This window comes from Manis javanica, chromosome X, assembly GCF_040802235.1.
Source record: "Manis javanica isolate MJ-LG chromosome X, MJ_LKY, whole genome shotgun sequence".
NCBI classification, from domain to species: domain Eukaryota; kingdom Metazoa; phylum Chordata; class Mammalia; order Pholidota; family Manidae; genus Manis; species Manis javanica.
Window position 1 is genome coordinate 40,488,758 of NC_133174.1, and position 17,543 is coordinate 40,506,300.

Below are 17,543 nucleotides of genomic sequence, written 5' to 3' on the forward strand. Positions count from 1 at the left end.
GCTATTATAAACGCGGTCTGATGATTCTTTATTTCTCTCCCTTCTTATTCCTCCTCCTCCCTTCTTCATATGTTGGGTGTTTTGTTCTGTGCTCTTTTTAGGAGTGCTCCCATCTAGAGCAGTCCCTGTAAGATGCCCTGAAGAGGTGGTTTGTGGGAGGCAAATTCCCTCAACTTTTGCTTGTCTGGGAATTGTTTAATCCCTCCTTCATATTTAAATGATATTCATGCTGGATACAGCAGTCTTGGTTCAAGGTCCTTCTGTTTCATTGCATTAAGTATATCATGCCATTCTCTTCTGGCCTGTAGGGTTTCTGTTGAGAAGTCTGATGATAGCCTGATGGGTTTTCCTTTGTAGGTAACCTTTTTTTTCTCTCTGGCTGCCTTTAATACTTTGTCCTTGTCTTTGATCTTTGCCATTTTAATTATTATGTGTCTTGGTGTTGCCCTCCTTGGATCCCTTGTCATGGGAATTCTGTGTACCTCTGTGGTCTGACAAGCCATTTCTTCCCCTAGTTTGGGGTAGTTTTCGGCAATTATTTCTTCAAAGTCACTTTCTATCCCTTTTTCTCTCTCTTCTTCTGGTATTCCTATAATCCGTATATTGTTCCTTTTTGATTGGTCACTCTGCTCTCTTAGAATTCTTTAATTCCTGAAGATCCTTTTATCTCTCTCTGCATCAGCTTCTCTGCGTTCCTGTTCTCTGTTTTCTAGACCATTAATGGTCTCTTGCATTTTGTCCATTCTGTTTTGAAGTCCTTCCAGAGTTTGTTTTATTTCTGTATTCTCCTTCCTTAGTTCTTGCATATTTCTCTGCAAGTCCATCAGCATGGTTATGACTTTTGTTTTGAATTCTTTTTCAGGAAGACTGGCTAAATCTATCTCCCCAGGTTCCTTCTCAGGGGAAGATGTAGCAGATGCCGAAGCTGTCTGGGTTAGTCTTGTCTGGATCATATTTTTTTGCCTTTTCATGTTTTTGGGAGGAGATTCCCACTGTCGTACTCACGCCACCATGTTGGCTCTGCCTCCTTATGTTTTTTAACATTGGGAACCCCCCATTTATCCAAATATCATAAAACCATCTCAGTACCTTAGGATAGGACTGTTATTCAGTCAATATATAATATTAGGGTTGTATTGCAGCTACTGAGTATATCACTACCACTTCACCTTACCCTCAAGGTGAAGAAGTATGTTGAGGACTGATCAACTTCAAGGGGTACAATGTCTCATACACACACATTTTCTAGGGGCTGAAACCATAGCAGGAGGAAGTAAATTAGTTACCTGCATTGGAGTAACATGACCCTCATATTTTAAAATAATCTTCTAAATATCTTAGCACAAGTAGAATTTGGGTTGTGTTTCTCTTAAGGGATATCTCAACATTCATTTTCTCTTTGCATCCCCACTTCAGCTCTTCAAAAGCATTTTCTTCCTTAAAGCAGTAGTGGTCATGGGGACTAAGGATGCTGCCACTTAGGAGAAGACTCAGCCATCTCTTTCTCTATTTGAATCTGGGTACTCCCTTCCTGTTTCTTTGTGGTGGAGAAGGGAGAAGGGTAAGAATTTTGTATCTCTTTGCTAGAGAGCTTGGAAGCAACCCCACTCTGGAAAGGTCTAGAATAAACTGTCCATATAAGCTTTCTGTAAATATTGGAGCACTCTCTGCTTCTGGATCTCTGCTCTTGAGCTTACTACTTTTTGATATTAGCCATCTGATTACAAAGGTTTGCAATTTGGCTGTGGTCTTTGTGGAAAATAAAAGTAAACCATTTGACCTGCTTTGACTCTAGGTCTTTGGTGGGCCTTTAGCTTTGATAAAATGATATATTTACTATTAAAAAACAAAGAAGACAAAACAAAATGTACTGTTCTTGATATCAGCTCTGATTTCAGTATACCTCTAGGGAGGTTATATCTGCTGTGAATTTGTAAAGGGACATGGTACCACTCATATTGATACTCAGCATGGTACAATTTTATAACAGAAAAAATTAGTACACAAGGGCTGAAATTGTTAACATGCCATGCAGTTATCTTCCCTTTCCAAATATAATCTATGGTCCTTTGAATTCCTCTGTGCAGACACTTTAAAAATCCTACACTTTAGAGGATGGCGGCGTGAGTAGAGCAGTGGAAATCTCCTCAGAAAAACACATAGAGCTATGAAAATATAACAAAGAAAAATCTTCCTAAAATAGAGACCACAGGACACAGGACAACATCCAGACCACATCCACCCCTGCAAGAACCCAGCGCCTTGCGAAAGGGGTAAGATACAAGCCCTGGCCCGGCGGGACCCGAGCGCCCCTCCCCCCGGCTCCCGGCGGGTGGAGAGAAACCGGAGCGGTTTTTTTTTTTTTTGGCGAGCGCTTTTTGGAAGTCTTAGAGGGACGGGCCCCCGTTGCTGGGGAGGCAGGGTGGCGGGACCGGTGAGCAGGTGCCTGGGAACGGCGCCGGAGGACAAAGAATATCCTGCGTTTCTCCCTGCGGGACCGGCGGGCGGGTGCCTGAGACCAGTGCCTGAGGACGGAGGAGGTCGCGTGTTTCCCCCCCTTTTTTTTTTTTCTCTTTTTGGCGAGCGCTTTTTGGAAGCCTTGAAGGGACGGGGACCCCAGTGCTAGGGAGGCAGGGTGGCGGGACTGGTGAGCGGGTGCCTGGGACCGGTGCCTGAGGACAAAGAATATCCCACGTTTTTCCCTGCGGGACCGGTGGGCAGGTGCCTGAGACTGGCACTTGAGGACAGAGGAAATCGCGCGTTTTCCCCCTTTTTTTTTCTCTTTTCTGCGAGTGCTTTTTGGAAGCCTAAAAGGGACAGGGACCCCGGTGCTAGGGAGGCAGGGCGGCGGGACTGGTGAGCGGGTGCCTGGGACCGGCACCTGAGGACAAAGAATATCCCGCGTTTTTTCCTGTGGGACCGGTGGGTGGGTGCCTGAGACCAGCACCTGAGGACGGAAGAAATCGCGCGTTTTTCCCCTTTTTTTCTCTCTTTTTGGCGAGTGCTTTTTGGAAGCCTTGAAGGGACAGGGACCCTGGTGCTAGGGAGGTAGGGCGGCGGGACTGGTGAGCGGGTGCCTGGGACCAGTGCGTGAGGACAAAGAATATCGAGCGTTCCTTCCCTGTGGGACTGATGGGTGGGTGCTTTTTGGAAGCCTTGAAAGAACAGGGACCCTGGTGCTAGGGAGACAGGGCAGCAGGACCAGTGAGCGGGTGCCAGGGACCAGCACCTGAGGACAAAAAAAAAAAAAAAAAATCGCTTGTTTTTTCCTTTTTTTTTGTTTTTTTTCTTTCTTTCTGTTCCCTCTCTCATTGTTGCTGTTGTTGTTTTGGTTTGGAGAGTGCTTTTTGGAAGTCTTAAAGGGGCAGGACAGGTCACTTAGACCAGAGGCAGGGAATCTGGGGATCTCTGGGCACTCTAACACCCTGGGCAGCAGGGAGCACAGAGGCCCCTTACGGAGATAAATAGCCTCATGGCCACTCCCCCTCCAACGGGGCTCCACCATTTTGGAGGAACAGCCCCAGCCAGGTCAAGCCCACAGCAACAGTGGAGATAAACCCCAAAGCAACTGGGTAGGAAGCAGAAGCCCTGTCTGCGCACAGCTGCCCAGCACAAGCAAGTAGAGGTCGCTATTCTCCCAGGAAAAGGCTACAAACCAACAAGAAGGGAAGCTCTTCCAGCGGTCACTTGTACCAGCTCTGCAAACTATCTCTATCACCATGAAAAGGCAAAACTACAGGCGGACAAAGATCACAGAGACAACACCTGAGAAGGAGACAGACCTAACTAGTCCTCCTGAAAAAGAATTCAAAATAAAAATCATGAACATGCTGACAGAGATGCAGAGAAAAATGCAAGAGCAATGGGATGAGATGCAGAGAAAAATGCAAGAGCAGTGGGATGAGATGCAGAGAAAAATGCAAGAGCAGTGGGATGAAGTCCGGAAGGAGATCACAGATGTCAGGAAAGAGATCACAGAAGTGAAACAATCCCTGGAAGGATTTATAAGCAGAATGGATAAGATGCAAGAGGCCATTGAAGGAATAGAAGCCAGAGAACAGGAACATATAGAAGCTGACATAGAGAGAGATAAAAGGATCTCCAGGAATGAAACAACACTAAGAGAAATATGTGACCAATACAAAAGGAATAACATTCGTATTATAGGGATACCAGAAGAGGAAGAAAGAGGAAAAGGGATAGAAAGTGTCTTTGAAGAAATAATTGCTGAAAACTTCCCCAAACTGGGGGAGGAAATAATCGAACAGACCATGGAATTACACAGAACCCCCAACAGAAAGGATCCAAGGAGGACAACACCAAGACACATAGTAATTAAAATGGCAAGGATCAAGGACAAGGAAAGAGTTTTAAAGGCAGCTAGAGAGAAAAAGGTCACCTATAAAGGAAAACCAATCAGGCTAACATCAGACTTCTCGACAGAAACCCTACAGGCCAGAAGAGAATGGCATGATATACTTAATGCAATGAAACAGAAGGGCCTTGAACCAAGGATACTGTATCCAGCACGACTATCATTTAAATATGATGGTGGGATCAAACAATTCCCAGACAAGCAAAAGCTGAGGGAATTTGCTTCCTACAAACCACCTCTACAGGGCATCCTACAGGGACTGCTCTAGATGGGAGCACCCCTAAAAAGAGCACAGAACAAAACACACAACATATGAAGAATGGAGGAGGAGGAATAAGAAGGGAGAGAAGAAAAGAATCTCCAGACAGTGTATATAACAGCTCAATAAGCGAGCTAAGTTAGGCAGTAAGATACTAAAGAAGCTAACCTTGAACCTTTGGTAACCACGAATCTAAAGCGTGAAATGGCAATAAGTACATATCTCTCAATAGTCACCCTAAATGTAAATGGACTTAATGCACCAATCAAAAGACATAGAGTAATAGAATGGATAAAAAAGCAAGACCCATCTATATGCTGCTTACAAGAAACTCACCTTAAACCCAAAGATAAGCATAGACTAAAAGTCAAGGGATGGAAAAACATATTTCAGGCAAACAACAGTGAGAAGAAAGCAGGGGTTGCAGTACTAATATCAGACAAAATAGACTTCAAAACAAAGAAAGTAACAAGAGATAAAGAAGGCCACTACATAATGATAAAGGGCTCAGTCCAACAAGAGGATATAACCATTCTAAATATATATGCACCCAATACAGGAGAACCAGCATATGTGAAGCAAATACTAACAGAACTAAAGACGGAAATAGACTGCAATGCATTCATTGTAGGAGACTTCAACACACCACTCACCCCAAAGGATAGATCCACCGGGCAGAAAATAAGTAAAGACACACAGGCACTGAACAACACACTAGAACAGATGGACCTAATAGACATCTATAGAACTCTACATCCAAAAGCAACAGGATATACATTCTTCTCAAGTGCACATGGAACATTCTCCAGAATAGACCACTTACTAGCTCACAAAAAGAGCCACAGTAAATTCCAAAACATTGAAATTCTAGCAACCAATTTTTCAGACCACAAAGGTATGAAAGTAGAAATAAATTCTACAAAGAAAACAAAAAGGCTCACAAACACATGGAGGCTTAACAACATGCTACTAAATAATCAATGGATCAATGAACAAATCAAAATAGAGATCAAGGAATATATAGAAACAAATGACAACAACAACACTAAGCCCCAACTTCTGTGGGATGCAGCGAAAGCAGTCTTAAGAGGAAAGTATATAGCAATCCAGGCACACTTGAAGAAGGAAGAACAATCCCAAATGAATAGTCTAACATCACAATTACTAAAACTGGAAAAAGAAGAACAAATGAGGCCTAAAGTCAGCAGAAGGAGGGACATAATAAAGATCAGAGAAGAAATAAACAAAATTGAGAAGAATAAAACAATAGCAAAAATCAACGAAACCAAGAGCTGGTTCTTTGAGAAAATAAACAAAATAGATAAGCCTCTAGCCCAACTTATTAAGAGAAAAAGAGAGTCAACACAAATCAACATAATCAGAAATGAGAATGGAAAAATCACGACAGACTCCACAGAAATACAAAGAATTATTAAAGACTACTATGAAAACCTATATGCCAACAAGCTGGAAAACCTAGAAGAAATGGACAACTTCCTAGAAAAATACAACCTCCCAAGACTGACCAAGGAAGAAACACAAAAGTTAAACAAACCAATTACAAGCAAAGAAATTGAAACAGTAATCAAAAAACTACCCAAGAACAAAACCCCGGGACCGGATGGATTTACCTCGGAATTTTATCAGACACACAGAGAAGACATAATACCCATTCTCCTTAAAGTGTTCCACAAAATAGAAGAAGAGGGAATACTCCCAAACTCATTCTATGAGGCCAACATCACCCTAATACCAAAACCAGGCAAAGACCCCACCAAAAAAGAAAATTACAGACCAATATCCCTGATGAATGTAGATGCAAAAATACTCAATAAAATATTAGCAAACAGAATTCAACAGTATATCAAAAGGATCATACACCATGACCAAGTGGGGTTCATCCCAGGGATGCAAGGATGGTACAACATTCGAAAATCCATCAACATCATCCACCACATCAACAAAAAGAAAGACAAAAACCACATGATCATCTCCATAGATGCTGAAAAAGCATTTGACAAAATTCAACATCTATTCATGATAAAAACTCTCAGCAAAATGGGAATAGAGGGCAAGTACCTCAACATAATAAAGGCCATATATGATAAACCCACAGCCAGCATTATACTGAACAGCGAGAAGCTGAAAGCATTTCCACTGAGATCGGGAACCAGACAGGGATGCCCACTGTCCCCACTGTTATTTAACATAGTACTGGAGGTCCTAGCCACGGCAATCAGACAAAACAAAGAAATACAAGGAATCCAGATTGGTAAAGAAGAAGTTAAACTGTCACTATTTGCAGATGATATGATACTGTACATAAAAAACCCTAAAGACTCCACTCCAAAACTACTAGAACTGATATCGGAATACAGCAAAGTTGCAGGATACAAAATTAACACACAGAAATCTGTAGCTTTCCTATACACTAACAATGAATCAATAGAAAGAGAAATCAGGAAAACAGTTCCATTCACCATTGCATCAAAAAGAATAAAATACCTAGGAATAAACCTAACCAAAGAAGTGAAAGACTTATACTCTGAAAACTACAAGTCACTCTTAAGGGAAATTAAAGGGGACACTAATAAATGGAAACTCATCCCATGCTCATGGCTAGGAAGAATTAATATCGTCAAAATGGCCATCCTGCCCAAAGCAATATACAGATTTGATGCAATCCCTCTCAAATTACCAGCAACATTCTTCAGTGAATTGGAACAAATAATTCAAAAATTCATATGGAAACACCAAAGACCCCGAATAGCCAAAGCAATCCTGAAAAAGAAGAATAAAGTAGGGGGGATCTCACTCCCCAACTTCAAGCTCTACTACAAAGCCATAGTAATCAAGACAATTTGGTACTGGCACAAGAACAGAGCCACAGACCAGTGGAACAGATTAGAGACCCCAGAAATTAACCCAAACATATATGGTCAATTAATATTTGATAAAGGAGCCATGGACATACAATGGCAAAATGACAGTCTCTTCAACAGATGGTGCTGGCAAAACTGGACAGCTACATGTAGGAGAATGAAACTGGACCATTGTCTAACCCCATATACAAAGGTAAACTCAAAATGGATCAAAGACATGAATTTAAGTCATGAAACCATTAAACTCTTGGAAAAAAACATAGGCAAAAACCTCTTAGACATAAACATGAGTGATCTCTTCTTGAACATATCTCCCCGGGCAAGGAAAACAACAGCAAAAATGAGCAAGTGGTACTACATTAAGCTGAAAAGCTTTTGTACAGCGAAAGACACCATCAATAGAACAAAAAGGAACCCTACAGTATGGGAGAATATATTTGAAAATGACAGATCCGATAAAGGCTTGACGTCCAGAATATATAAAGAGATCACACGCCTCAACAAACAAAAAACAAATAACCCAATTAAAAAATGGGCAGAGGAACTGAACAGACAGTTCTCCAAAAAAGAAATACTGATGGCCAAGAGACACATGAAAAGATGCTCCACATCGCTAATTATCAGAGAAATGCAAATTAAAACTACAATGAGGTATCACCTCACACCAGTAAGGATAGCTGCCATCCAAAAGACAAACAACAACAAATGTTGGCGAGGCTGTGGAGAAAGGGGAACCCTCCTACACTGCTGGTGGGAATGTAAATTAGTTCAACCATTGTGGAAAGCAGTATGGAGGTGCATCAAAATGCTCAAAACAGACCTACCATTTGACCCAGGAATTCCACTCCTAGGAATTTACCCTAAGAACACAGCAATCAAGTTTGAGAAAGACAGATGCACTCCTATGTTTATCGCAGCACTATTTACAATAGCCAAGAATTGGAAGCAACCTAAATGTCCATCAGTAGATGAATGGATAAAGAAGATGTGGTACATATACACAATGGAATACTACTCAGCCATAAGAAGTGGAAAAATCCAACCAATGGTTTGCAGCAACATGGATGGAGCTGCAGAGTATTATGCTCAGTGAAATAAGCCAAGCGGAGAAAGAGAAATACCAAATGATTTCACTCATCTGAGGAGTATAGGAACAAAGGAAAAACTGAAGGAACAAAACAGCAGCAGAATTACAGAACCCAAAAATGGACTAACAGGTACCAAAGGGAAAGGAACTGGGGAGGATGGGTGGGCAGGGAGGGATAAGGGGGTGGAAGAAGAAGGGGGGTATTAAGATTAGCATGCATGGGGGGGAGGGAGCAAGGGGAGGGTGGGCTGCACAACACAGAGATGACAATTAGTGACTCTACAACATTTTGCTAAGCTGATGGACAGTAACCGTAATGTGGTTGTTAGGGGGTCCTGATATAGGGGAGAGCATAGTAAACATAGTATTCTTCATGTAAGTGTAGATTAAAAATTTAAAAAAAAAAAAAAAGAAAGAAAGAAAGAAAAGGGGGATTACTTCTTAACAGGATAAAACTATTGGTAAATCAAAGATCAACGCATGCTTTAAATATCCTTAATGTTGATCACTTAAAGTGTGTCAGATGATCAGCTATGGAGGTACTCTTTTCTGATAATATTCCTTTCTCTTAATTAAAAAAAAAAAAAAAGCAGTTACTGTGTGCTGACCTACAATGAGTTCTGCACAGTGGTATAGAGGGCATGTCAAAGTGTGGGCAAAGGGTCTGTTTGTTTCTACGCAGAAGATCAAGGCCTAGCTTGGATACCCAGAAAATGAACTAAGATACTATATGAGGAGGAGCTTCCGGCATCAGCACTCTCTGGAGGACTTGTGCCGGGGGATGATCATCAAAAAGCCTCCACAGGGATCCGGACGATGCTGCGGTTGTGGCTGCATCCAGCCCACCGTTTCCTGGACTTGCCATAAAATGAGGAGGGAGATGTCTAGGCTGGCATGTGCATACAGTGAGACAACGAATTTGACCGGATCTGTACTGTTGGAACTCAACCAGGAGTTGGGAGGGGTGCAAGTTGTAGCACTCCAAAATCTCATGACTATAGACTATCTATGGTTAAAAGAACATATGGGATGTGAACAGATCCCAGAAATGGGCTGCTTTAATTTGTCTGATGGTTCAAGTACAGTTGGACAATATCCATCATGTCATAGATAAATTTTCACAAATGCCTAGGGTGCCTAAATGGTTTTCTTGGCTTCACTGGAGATGGATGGTAATTATAGATTTGCTTTGTTTATGTCACCGTATTCCTATTATGTTAATATGTGTGTGCAAATTAGTTAGTAGTTTAAAACCTATACATACTTAAGGTACTATACAAGAAGATATGTCAAAGAAATAATCAATCCTCCCAAGTTTTCTTCATATGCTACATCTATAGCTTTTCTTCTTCCTTCCTAATTACAACCCTTAAATAGAATTCGTGCCTCATATCGAATTTACCGAGTATCATAATTCCTCCAGGTGGTAAAGATACCTCGAGACAAGTGCGGGGCATAGAAGCCACAGGTCATAAATCTGCAAAGAAGTAAAAAGCTAACCTTTGCAAGCAATATGGCTTCTCTCTCACTTACCAACTTTACATTTCCCTGTATGGCCCCGGAAGATGACTGGTTAGCCAGAGACGGGTAAGATTCCTCAAGGGAGGAACAACCTAAGACAGGCACAGTCACAGGGGGGCCATCAGGTGAGAATTTGGGGATCAACAGAGGTGAGGCTCAGAACCTCACCCCCCCTGCTTTGAGAGAAATCTTCTGCATCCGTGGATGTCTTGCTGCCCTTGTCTAGCCTGGATTAATACTTAGTCCATAGGCACACACCTGATCATCTGATCATCTACATTTGCCTTCTTACAGCACTAAACTATGTTTTCTACCTTTATCTTGCATCTACCTACCACTTCAGCATTTTATTAAAAATAAAAATAATAATAATAATAGGAGAAATGGATCAACATATAAATCAAGTACAAAAATCAAACGAATATTCATATTTGACCTGATTGTTTATAGGTCATATTGCATGATCAAAACCGAAAGTTTCTGTGATGACTGCCCTTGTACTGTTCACCATGTAAGAATTTATTCACTATGTAAGAATTCGTTCACCATGTAAGAACTTGTTCGTTATGCTTCAGAAGATTGGAGACTGACGAGAATTAGGCTTGAGATGGATTAATGATTGTACATTGAGCGTTGACCCCCCTATACTGAATTTTATTGTTGTTAACAACCATTTGATCAATAAATATGAGAGATGCCCTCTCAAAAAAAAAAAATCCTACACTTTAAAAATCCTTCTGAAAGAAAGCAAAATATCCTCCCTTATCTCCCCAAATCCAATAAATTTTTACTAAATATCTTCCATGCTTTGCTTAAGAAAACTGAAGAATAAGTGTGCCAGTTATCAATTTTTTGCCATTTAACTAAAATTCACCCTTCCTTGCCAGCTCCAGAACAATGCATTTAAGTCTCTTTAAAAATATTTCTTCCTTTGCTGTTTGGTATGGTGTTGAGCCTTGTCAGTACAGGGTGATGGAGAAACATTGTACAAGGAAGGGGTTTTGCTTCCTGGTTCTAGGGGGCTCACTCAGCAGACTCCTCCAGCAAGGGCAGCTTGTCTAGTGTCAGGCTCCTGCAGTGCAGGGGCTTCACCAACATCTGGGCCCTGATGGACATGAAGCTTCCCAGGCATCCAGGTCTCACAGTGTGGGTGGCTTCTCTAGACCTCAGTTCCTGCTGTGCATATGGCTTACTAAGCACCCAGCTTCTGCAGCACCAAGAAGTTGACCTGGCACCCCTCTCAGATGATTTGTAGTGGAATATCTCTAGTTAGACACTTCCCCATGATCAGCTTCTCTGAAACCCCCAAGGACAGATTTCCAGCAAGTTCCACCAGCACAACACCAAAGCAACTATCCTGCCATGCTTTGAAAGACAGCTGTGCCCTTCCAACAAGGTCTAGATTCATTCCTGGGATGTAGGGGATGCTTTTGTTTGGTTGCTCCATCACAGCCCTAGAGGTACTGGCTGTTCCTATTATTTGCTATTCCTTTAGTCTTTAGAGTTCTCTTTCCTTTTACTAGCTAATTCCTTGTCACTTCAATCCCATTACAGTTAACAGTTCTTGATGTTAAACTTTCCCTTTTTAAATTAGTATGTGGTTTCTTTCTTCTGATCAGATCCTGATTTATACAATAAGAAACAGGCTGTAAATTCTGGGAACTTCCTAAAAACATAGAGGTAAAAGCCTGTCACCACACAGTCTAAAATCCTATGCTTTTCTCTTGAGTTCCTGTGGGATAGAGGATGAAGAAAAGGAAGGAGTCATATATACTGAAGTAATTAAAAGCCATTCCATGGAACAGTGAAATCTGATCACAAGGTGCAAATGTATCATGTGAATAGACAGAGCACAGAATAAAGAGTGAGGGTCAGGGAACACTATCAAATATGGAAGACATGCTGTGGAATACTATGCAGCAATTTGAAAGAGTGAAAGCAGATGAACACACTGTAATATGGACAGACCTTAGGGATGAGTGAAAAAAGGAACAGAATTAAGATACATTGCACACTATAATTTACATGTACTCAAAATACATATTTATAAACCAATAATACCTCAGGCTTTAAGAGAATACCACATAAATTCAAAGATCATACTCATTAGATCAGTTGCCCATGGGAGGAGGTCTAAGGAATGGATATGGGAAATTAGAATAAAAGAGATGAAATATAAAAATACCTGAATGTACAAGGATAGAATCCAAGATAAGGGGTGGGGTGGAGGTGGGAGTGGAGTAAGAGGAATAAACAGACCCTAGATAAGACAGGCTGGTATGTATGTGATCCAGGATAATGAGATTATCATTTTGACAGGCAGCTCTCAATTTTATCATTTGACAAGCAGCTCTCTTGTCAAAAAGCCAAGCAAAGAAGACACTGGATATTGGCAAGGGTCATATTTGGAAATGGCATTTTTATATCTGAGAGACTTCTGTCAACTATCTTCAATTAAGTCCAAAAATTTAGAATTTTCAAGACACGTTATCATCAGAGCCTTTCAGAGGTATTAGTCTCTCATAGGAAAAGTGAGATTTACTTCCATGTTCCCCATCTGCCAGGGTCACACTTACCTGAACACCTCTGATGTGGGGTTTCCTCCTCCACTGCCCATGGGCCCTCTCCTTGCTCCAACCTGAAGATGACCTCTGGTTTTGGAACCTGGTATCCTGGTAACACAACATGATACAGTATTGGTCTAACTAATTGGGTGTCAGGAGCCTTCCAATGATACTTCCATTTGCTCCTTAAAAAAGCAATCACATTTCACTGGGAACAGAATAATAATCACAGAGGTGAAAAGGGACTCAAGAATCTCAGACAAATCAAGGGTGACACCATCACTCCCGATGTCCCAGAGCATTTAGCAGCTGAGACTGGAAAGAGCCTCACTGAGGCCCCTGGCAGGTGCACAGTGTGCTGTGCTTACCCACTGAGCGCAGGTGGCTGTAGTTCTCCAGGGTCACATCCCAGTACAGGCGTCTTTGAGCAGGATCCAGTTGTTGCCACTCCTCCTTGCTAAAGTCCACAGCGACATCCTCAAATGACAGTGAGACCTGAAACAACAATCCTCTTTAAGGTGACATGGTCAGCCTTGGGGGGTGGAGGGAAGATAAAAAGCAGGCTGTTCTTAATAACTTTTACCATGTTATCATGTAGGGCTTTCACTCAGTAACTAGGTTTGTATTTTACTTTGTGAGAGAAAAAAAACTTACTGAAGTGTCTTGATATTCATTGTGTACTACATTCACTCATCTATTCATTCAAACATTCTTTTCTCAAAAGTGAGGAATAATTCCTAAGTGCGTCTCCTTTGACAAGGGAAACAAAATAAAAAATGAACAAATGAGACTACATAATGCTAAAAAGCTTCTGTACAGCAAAGGACACCATCAGCAGAACAAAAAAGCATCCTACAGTATGGGAGAATATATTTGTAAATGACATATCTGACAAGGGATTAACAACCAAAATATATAAAGAACTCACTCTCAATACCCAAAAAGCAAATAACCCTATTAAAAAATGGGCAGAGGATATGAAGAGACAATTCTCCAAAGAAGAAATTCAGATGGCCAACAGGCACATGAAAAGGTGCTCCACATCGTTAATTAACAGGGAGATGCAAATTAAAACCAAAATAAGATACCACCTCACACCAGTTAGGATGGCCAACATAGAAAAGACTAGGAACAACAAATGCTGGCGGGGATGTGGAGAAAGGGGAACCCTCCTATACTGCTGGTGGGAATGTAAGCTAGTTCAACCATTGTGGAAAGCAGTATGGAGGTTCCTCAAAAAATTAAAAATAGAAATACCATTTGACCCAGGAATTCCACTCCTAGGAATTTACCCTGAGAATTCAGGACCACAGATTCAAAAAGACATATGCACCCCTATGTTTATTGCAGCACTATTTACAATAGCCAAGAAATGGAAGCAACCTAAGTGTCCATCAGTAGATGATTGGATAAAGAAGATGTGGTACATATACACAATGAAATATTATTCAGCCATAAGAAGAAAACACATCCTACCATTTGCAACAACATGGATGGAGCTAGAGGGTATTATGCTCAGTGAAATAAGTCAAGAGGAGAAAGACAAGTACCAAATGATTTCACTCATCTGTGGAGCATAAGAACAAAGCAAAAACTGAAGGAACAAAACAGCAGCAGATTCACAGAACCCAAGAATGGACTAACAGTTACCAAAGGGAAAGGGACTTGGGGAGGGTGGGTGGAAAGGGAGGGAGAAGGGGAATAAGGGGCATTATGATTAGCACACATAATGTGGGGGGAGGGCATGGGGAAGGTTGTACAGCACAGAGAAGACAAGTAGTGACTCTATAGCATCTTACTACGCTAATGGACAGTGACTATAACGGGGTATGTGGTGGGGACTTGATAATGGGGGGAATCTAGTAACCACAATGTTGCTCATGTGATTGTATATTAATGATACCAAAAAAGTGAGGAATAAAGTAGGCTCTCTTTAAGTCTTCTAGTTAATGAAGGACTATACATACATTTACTGATTCAGTATGTGCCAGCTAGTGGCAATATAGAACTGAATAAAGTATAAAACAATTAGACTTGGACAATCAACATAGGAAGACACAAAGGGGGCTAAAAGGCATTTGGAAGAACAAGTATGGGGGGCAAGGCAAAACAATAAAGCCTTTAAAAGATGATACAGAAAAAAATAAGATAATATAGACAAATATCTTCATGATTGTGGGTTAGGAAAATAATCCTCAAATGGGATACAAAAACATTAATCTTAAAGAAAATGATTGACAAGTCTGTCTACACTAAAGTTTAAAACTTCTATTCTTTTAAAAGACAGCATTATAAGAGAAAAAAGGAAAGCCACAGAAGACATCTGCAGCACATACTGACAAAGGGCTCATATCTGGAGGATGTAAAGAACTCTTACAATCTGATAAGAAGAGACCACCTAGTAGAAAAGTGCAAAGGGCAAAGGATTTGAAAAGTGGGTATTTTACAAAAGAGCTATCCAAGGAATCAATAAACTCAAAAAAAGGCTTAACCTCCTTAGTAACCAGGGAATGCAAATTCAAACCACAATGAGATACTACTACACAACCCCTAGAATGTCTTCAATGAAAAAGGCTGACAATATGAAGTGTTGAGAATTGGTGCAATGAGAATTCTCGTATTGCTGATGGCAGTGTAAATTGGTACAACAATGTTGGACAGCATTTTGGCTTTACCTGGTAATGCTGAATCATGCATACACTAGGACACAGTGCTTCCACTCAGAGATATGCCCAGTTGGAATATGTGCAACATGTGCAACAGGAGTCATGCTCAAGAATATTAACAGCAGCATTATTCCAAATGTGTGTGATATTTCATGATAAAAAATTAACAGTAATTTAAAAAATCAGTGTTCCAATGGAATATTACTCAGCCATAAAAAGAAAAGAAATCCTACCCTTTGCAACAACATGGATGGATCTAGAAGGTATTATGCTCAGTGAAATAAGCCAGGTGGAGAAAGACAAATACCAAATGACTTCACTCACTTGTGGAGTATAACAACAAAGCAAAATTGAAGGAACAAAATAGCAGTGGACTCACAGACATTGAGAGGGGACCAGTGATTACCAAAGGGGAGGGGTAAGGGAGGGTGGGTAGAGAGAGAACGGGATTGAGGGGCACTATCATTTGCAATCACAATATGGGTAAGTCACAGGGAAGGCAGTACAGCACAGACAAGACAAGTAATGACTCTACAGCATGTTAATACACTGATAGACAGTGACTACAATAGAGGGGGTGAGGACTTGATAATATGGGTGAATGTTGAAATCACAGTGTTGTTTATGTGAAACCATCATAAGATTATATATCAACAATACTTTAATTTAAAAAAATCAGTGTTCAACAACACTAACAGTATCTACTGTCCTTGTGGAAAAATATTAATGATATTTTCTTAGTTGCTTTTATTTGCATAATCTATAACCATATATCCCAATCACCCACCCACAAACAAATCAAGACTGTTTTTGTGACTATGGAGTTTGGGAAGTTGGAGGAGAAAACCATGCAAATATATTACATATTCAAAAAATTAAGTTAAAAATCACCAATGGGACCACAATGGAAAGGACATGATTTTCTCTGTTTCTCCTGCTAAGACCTACAGAATGACACAATGGTGCTTTCCCTGAGTTTCTTTTTGCTCCATATATCTTGGACTAGGTGCTGGGGAAGCTGGCAACTCAGAATGCCAACTGACACAGACAAAAACAGCCCTGAGAAAGGGGCAACATACCAAGAGAGAAAAATTTACATAATAACAGCCCTACTTTAGCCAAGCATCACAGAAAAAACTGCAGCCCACACTCCCATCTCCAGCAGCAAAGGCTGAGTGGGAAGCCTAGAGTGTCGTCCCTACCTGGGGGTAATGAGGCCCCTTCCCAACAGTGTCAGGTTAGGCTGTGGGGATCTTGGATTTGCATCTCCACTCAGTAATGAGGTGCCCTTCTGCTTCACAACCAGGGTAGTGTTAGAGGCAATCTGGTGGACAGCCTGAAATCCTATCCCCTCCCAGCAGCAACAAGGTTCTTGTCTCCCACTGGGGTGTCAAAGTGTAGAGGAATGCAGGGAACAGGGCTGAGCCACCCAGTTTTCGTAGAAACAATGTGAGGCTAACATTCCTGGACCCTGCCCTAAGTTAGATAACTAGAAGCCAGAAACTACATGAGGCTAACATTCCTGGACCCTACTCTAAGTTAGATAACTAGAAGTAAACGACCCCCCTGGGGTCGAAACTCGTGATAAGTCACATAGGAATGCTTGTGCAAAGGTCAGGCACCTGGTGTATCCCTGTTCCAATTATATTGGCCAAAGTATAGAATGTGTTTCAAATTCATTGGTTGGGGTAATGTGCAGGCTCTGGTGCAATGACTGTAGAAATCCCATATAAACCATACCTAAAGTTGCTTGGGGGTTGGCAGCTCAGACTCAGCCTGCGTGACAGGGGAGGTGCTGTCGACCCCAGCTTGCTGGCTGAATAAAGACTTTGCTTGGATTTTCATCTCCATGTCCGTGTGTCTTGTTCTCTGGGAAACCCCGGAGTCCTGGACCCTAACATTTGGGGGCTCATCCGGGATCCGTGCGGCTTCCCTGAGAACAAAGGACGGCTGGGGGCAAGGTCTAATTGTCCAGACGGGGCGGTGTAATTCGATGGTCGCCCCCTCGTGTCTGCATAAATCCATTATAAAGCGGGAATCACCATCCCGTGTATGGTCTCGGGTTAGTGACCCCGAGTGAGAAAGTCCGGGTTGGTAGTCCCGGCCCCCGGGTTAGTGACCCTGGGTGAAGTCCAGGTGACTAATCCTGGCCCTAGGGTCCGAGTGACTTGGCCTTAGGAAAGCAAGTC

The 17,543-nt window shown here is 41.5% G+C and overlaps 1 protein-coding gene across 1 annotated transcript in view; it reads right to left on the reverse strand.

Annotated features, from left to right (window-relative positions):
- ZNF41 (zinc finger protein 41) overlaps positions 1-17,543 on the reverse strand; it is a 108,012-nt gene that overhangs the window by 15,996 nt on the left and 74,473 nt on the right. Inside the window, exons 4-5 of the mRNA XM_036996358.2 lie at positions 13,057-13,183; positions 12,701-12,796 (exon numbers count right to left, since the gene is read on the reverse strand). Coding sequence (XP_036852253.1) covers positions 12,701-12,796; positions 13,057-13,183 — 223 coding nt within the window. The remainder of the gene's footprint in view (positions 1-12,700; positions 12,797-13,056; positions 13,184-17,543) is intronic.